This window comes from Acinonyx jubatus, chromosome A1, assembly GCF_027475565.1.
Source record: "Acinonyx jubatus isolate Ajub_Pintada_27869175 chromosome A1, VMU_Ajub_asm_v1.0, whole genome shotgun sequence".
In the NCBI taxonomy this organism is placed as follows: domain Eukaryota; kingdom Metazoa; phylum Chordata; class Mammalia; order Carnivora; family Felidae; genus Acinonyx; species Acinonyx jubatus.
This window is the reverse complement of record NC_069380.1, coordinates 165,539,779-165,545,778: the sequence shown is the minus strand read 5'-3', so window position 1 is coordinate 165,545,778 and position 6,000 is coordinate 165,539,779. Positions and strand designations below refer to the sequence as shown.

General features: G+C 42.5%; 1 protein-coding gene across 2 annotated transcripts in view; it reads left to right on the top strand.

The window, feature by feature from the left end:
* Nucleotides 1-342: 342 nt before the first annotated feature.
* The window catches only part of EFNA5 (ephrin A5), a 270,345-nt gene continuing 264,687 nt past the window's right edge, over nucleotides 343-6,000 (top strand). For both annotated transcript variants that reach the window (XM_027036651.2, XM_027036647.2), the window contains exon 1: nucleotides 343-477. In XM_027036651.2, the coding sequence (XP_026892452.1) occupies nucleotides 353-477 (125 nt within the window). In that variant the 5' untranslated portion in view covers nucleotides 343-352. The remainder of the gene's footprint in view (nucleotides 478-6,000) is intronic.

Sequence of the window (6,000 nt, the reverse complement as noted above, 5' to 3'; positions counted from 1 at the left end):
GCCGCTGCCGCTGAGACACAGCTTGGCACCCCTTCCCCCGCCCTCGCCGCCGCCACCACACACACGCATGCTTCTCTCCATCTTGTGATTCCTTTTTTCCTCCTGAACCCTCCAGTGGGGGTGCGAGTTTGTCTTTACCCCTTCCCCACCCTCCCCCCCACCTCCACCGTCTTCTCGTTCTCCTTCCCCTCCCCAGCTTGGTGTGCGCCTCTTTCTTTTCTCGCTACTCTTCATTCTTATTTATTCATATTTATTTGGCTCCTGCTCTCTTTCTCCCCTTCCCTCCCTCCCTCCGGATCCCTGCTCTTTCCCCGGAGTGGCTTGTCGGGGGCTCCGCCGCTGGCCAGGCGTGATGTTGCACGTGGAGATGTTGACGCTGGTGTTTCTGGTGCTCTGGATGTGTGTGTTCAGCCAGGACCCAGGCTCCAAGGCCGTCGCCGACCGCTACGCCGTCTACTGGAACAGCAGCAACCCCAGGTAAGGTAATAGGGGGAGCGCAGAGCCGGGGATACTCGGGTCTCGGCGCCCTGCGGAAGAGCGGCGGTGGCGGCGGGGACCCGCGCGCGCCAGCTGCAGGCGGCGCGCACTCTCGGAGCCTGCGTCGCCCGGGCGCTGATGGCTTTCGAGGAGCCCACAGGAAGCGCACCCGTCGCGCCTCTCTTTGTTAAGCTGCCTCAGAGACGCCGGGAGTCCCTGGGAGTCCCCGGGGCTGCCCAGACCCGCTGCCTCTGCAGAGCGCGGGGAGACTCGGAAAAGGCGGGAGCTGGGGAGTCGAGACTTCTCCGCTTCCTCACCGGGGCAAGCCGGCCAGCATCTCGATCCGGGCGTAGCGCCTGGGCACTGGGAGCCTCGGGTACGAGCCACCAAGAGTTCCCGCGTGGATCGTGGGTGCACAGGGGGACTGCAGGCAGAACCTTCCAAACATCCCTAAAGTTGTTTTGTTTTTGTTTTTTTTTTTAATTTTTCTTCCCTTTCTCTGTTTGTTCAGAGAGCTCACGGGCTGGGGGATGAGAGGGGGGTTGGGGAGCGGAAGCTTTAGGCTTTTATTTTCCTCTTTAACTGCAAGGCAATCATCTGGCCCCTGGGCCACTGTTGGCCCGGCGCGCCTGGCAGTGGAGAGGATTCTCCCACCTCCTCACCCCCCATGGGCTCAAGGTGCCAGAAAGTTTGATCTAATGCCGGGTTACGTCATTTGTGCGGAGCGAGCTGCTGGAGTTGGCGGAGACGGGAGGTGGGAGCTCTTAGTCCACGGCCTGGCGGTGTGCAGCCGGAGGAACACGCGCAATTACCTGGAACCGTTTTGTGGGCATCCCCGAAGCCTGCCGGGTACGCGGGAGGCTAGAGGTGGGCGCCCGGGCGCGCCCTAGCGCGCCTGCTGGACCCTGGCCACCAGCAGACGTCCCTTGCTCGGGGATTCTAGAAGTGGGGAGGGGTGAGGGCTGTCCTGAGTGCCGGGCGAACCTCTCCGGATCCAGAGCAGCTCCGAGCCCTACTTTCTCCCCGGCCTGTGGGCAGCAGTCGGCCTCGCTGGGCCCATGATGCTCTGCCTCTCTGGGACGGAGGCCAGCTTCCAGGTGCGGGCTGGTTTCGGTGCTTGCCTAAGAGGGAAATAGCATCGGTTACACCTAAAATCCCAGGTTTTCCCTTGGGCTGGAGTGGAAGTTGGGAGGAGAGAGGCGGGAGGTCGAGGGGATAGTTTTTGGTTGCTGAGCGCCCAGCGCGCATGGGGAGAGGGGGCTGGCTGGCGCCTCCGGTTCTTCCTACCTCCCGGCGGCCTTGTCCGTCGGCCTCTCGCCTTCCCCCCTTATGCAGACATGGGAGGGATTCCTCGCTTGAAGTAATGTCAGCTCAGATGAAGATGGGCAGATTTCCCCATAAGCGGTCTACCGGTGGCCGAGAGTCCCCCACCTCCTGCTACTTCAGGAAAGATAGTTACACCCAGGTAGCCCAAATCCTAAATTAAACCGCCTGGCAGAAGTGGAGACATCCCTGAAAGTTTGGTTAAAAAAAAAAAAAGCCTCGTGGAGGTGGGTGGTGGGATGGGAAGCTATTTCTTCTTTGACATGCCACTTACCACTATTAGGAAAAGAAAGAGAAGCCATCCTGCCAGAGGAGATGCCTTTTATTAAAGCTGACAAGACAAATAGAGCAAGCTTTCCAGTTGTGATGGTGTTAAAAGCAAGTCTCATTATGTTGGTTGGTTTTATTCCCCCCTGGGCTTTATTAAACAGCATATATGAAATAGAGGAATTTATATTTCTAAACTTCAGCGCCTTATTAAATAAAACAGCAGTGAAATTGGTGAGTTGAATGTGGGGCATTTTGTGCTTAGTTGTCTTCTTTCCCACTGCAAACTTCACAGTGTGATCTTTTCCCCATAGTGTTAATTTATTTGGATACTTGGGTGTTCCAGTCATCCTAGGCTAAAACAGAAGGAATCAGAAGCACCCCCACGTACCCCTCCTTCTTAACCTGTCAAGCTAGTCTGAGTTAGTTTGAGGACATTTTATCTTAGGTTATCTCTGTTTTATGCTTTTGATACTGTTGTTTGGTTTGAGATTAGCACATTGATTTTTGTCACAGGTCATGTTTTTTAATAGATTTGCCCTGCCTGTAGAAAACTCTGCTCAGGATGCCATGGTGGCTTTGAACCTGCCCAGACAAAGTTAATCTGTAGAATTTTAAAACACCAAGGGTATTCTCAAGTCAGTATTCTAATTTGAGGCTTGTGGAAATTCCTTTTTATTTGATCATTGTCATTTTCATAATGTTCACAAGAAAGAATGATGTACCCCCTGCCCAAGAGATTCATGTCTAACTTTAGTATTCTTAGGGGTTTGTGGGTACATTTATCTTCATATGTTGTCACAGTAAAACTTATTTAAAAAAATAACATAATTGTAAAAGTAGGGACTGATAGGCAGACTTACCTCGGAAATGTTGAAGAAGATGTTGTGTTGTGTTTTTTTTTTTTTTTTGATGTATTAAGATAATTCAGCTTGGATGTAATTTAAAAAGAGCCAGTGCAAAATAACTAACTTAAAATAAACACAGTTTATCTCATAAGATAGTGAAGAAACATTTTAGAAAATTTGCAGGGGTTTACTAAATTTTATAAATTCATTTTACATTTTACATTTATTTTCATTTATTTTCAATAATAATGTTATCATTTTGGAAAGTAACCATGCCGTGCCTTCTGATTTTATACAAATCCTATTTTTTTAGGATTGGCTAAACTAATAAGATCAGAAGATTTAATCCTTTGGAAAAAAGCTGAAAACTTTAATTGTAACTTCCATACATTTAAAAAATATTTTTTTCTTAGATAAGAAAAGTTCGGTAGACACTTAAGCTGATAATAAGGGATACTTTGGTAAAATGAAGTAAATATATTTTAGCTTATACTAATGGACTTAAATTTGAAATTATGTTTAAATACAATTAGAAATTAAGTATTACATCTTGATCACAGGGTTTAAATATCTTATATTGTAACTTGTGTAATCCTAGGAGTTTTTGTTTGCTTTTGAGTTTATTGAGTTTATTGTTTTCGTAATTGACTCCATTGCTACCACAAGCATCCATAGATCTAGATTAACAGAGGAAAAAAAATATTAAAAGTGCTTGATCAGATAGTCTTACTGTTAGAATCTATCATCCTAGGTATTCGCTTCTGGAAAGGGGATATTCAATTTTCAAATGCTGATAACTTTTTAGTTGCTAGTATTTATTGGGTGGCGGGCCAAAACTGATTTTATGTTTTGAATTGGCACAAATCTCTGAAATAGCCACTGAGAACTATCAATCTGATTAGAAATATATGATAACATTTGCCTAAATGCATCTTCCATATTTTAAAAATCTAGAAAGTTGTCTACATTTCACCTAAATAGTGAGAGTAATAGAGTGATCCTGTTAATGTTATGCTGAATTCTGAATCAGCATGGTACTAAGTAACTTTGAGTAATGAAATTCCAAATCATGGAGAATATAACTATTTGTCTTTAATTTCTTTAAGAATGTAAAAAGCTTTTAAGTAACTTTTAAAGAGACTTTCAGTAATAAAACTTTATTTACATTCTCCTATAGCAGCTACGCTTATAAAGATAGAGATGACTCCATATAAGAACATGCCTCTTAATCTGAAGAGTGCTATAAACAGTTTGGTGCTTCCAATGAGAATATTCTTTTAAATATTGTGTGTATATTGAAAAGTTATTGGTTTCTTTTGACCAGTTGCCAAAATGATGATAGGATAGTTAAACATGTCTCCTACTGGTTGGCGTTTATGGATGGAATAGTGAAATAATACCAGCATACTTTTAAGAATACTGATTCTCCTCACTTAGTGCTTTGCTTCTGTTAGATTCTGAGTATCACCAATTTAAAGTGTTATACTTTGATGGGGAAAAATATCTCTGTAATTCACCTGGAATACACTAAATTTTAACCTAATCGTATGTTTTCTTTGAACTTTTAAAATTCTTGTAGGGACCTGTAAATTAAACATTTCATGTTAGAGTAGCAGGTAATTGACACCATTTAGTTTTGTTAACATGTAATCTTGGAGTTGTGAAAGTGATGTGAATTCTCTGTCAGTACTCCAAAACCTTTGTGGCTTACAGATCATATGTATGCAGCGAAGTAGAGAGAGCTAGTAACATTTTATTTCCTAATCATAATCCCTCGGCTATTTCTTTGCCTTTCAAAATAAAACTGGTTTTATTTTTCAAAATCTGAGCCATCAACGTTTTATTATATGTCGACCAGTGTCCCAGCACTGTGCCTTTTCCACCGACACATAAATGAAATCAGTTTGATTTAAATCTAAGATTTTGTTTTGAGGAAAGATGGAAAGTTGATCCTGGTTTTGAATGAATTTTATCACCAAACTTGTAAAGGATTAACTTTATTTTCAAAATTTTAAATGTTTAAATACTATTTTATATGTTAGAAACATAAAAGTTCTTCAAGTAAAATATTATTTAGAATCTTTTAACTTTATTAACTCTGAGCTTCAATGTGGTGTATCACTTTATTAGATATAATCAGGTAATTTTATTATTTTTATATTTATATCAGAATTTATGTGGACATCTGTATAAAAATGAAGCAGTATGACAGAGATTTATATCACATGTTTTTACTCTGACCCATTTGTAGGAGACCTGAAGTGAATCCTTTCGCTCTCCCCCCCCTTTTTTTTTACTTTACAAATTATTATAAGACAAATATGCTTTTTGTTTTTGTCCACTTTTCCAAAAGAGTTTGAAAGCAAAATTAACTATTGAGACAATTGTTCTATCCATTTTATGCATTATGTTATATATTCAAAACATGCTTTCAGAAATAGTCAACTGTCTTTTGTTTTTTAGGTGACTGGAACATCAGTGCTATTTGAGGCATGCTTGGCTGTACAGTCTAGTTTGGCATTTCCAGCATGATACCAAGGTCAATAAACTCCCTGTGATTAAAAGAACCAGAGAGAGCCTTCAGTTGTTCATTACTCCCTGTTAGTTGATTTTAGTGGTATTAACTAAACCATTGGCTCACCGAAGGAATATCTTGTTGCCACGTGTGTTCTGGGTGATAATCATTAGCTGTGGAGGCTTCCACCTTTGAAGGCGGAGGATCAGGTTTGGAAGGAGCCCTTAGTTGTTTGGGGCAAATTAACCTTGTGAATTTCTTGCCATTTAATCTTGCAAGATGCCTTCTGAACAGGCATTACATTGCATTCTGTCCACTGGCCTGATTTCCTGTTGGATAGGGACAGATAACGATGAGCGCCTTCTTTTCTCCCCTGTTGCTATGAACCAAGCAAGCTACCAGCTTCATGCTGGGCCAAGAAAATGAATGAATACAATTAGTCCTTCAGGAGTCCTGGCCTTCACAAGCTGGGGAGAAGTATATGCTAAAAGAATGTAACTCTGAGAAAGAGAATACATTAAAATATAAAATGAACAAAACATAAGAAATGTTAAGAACAGAATTATATAT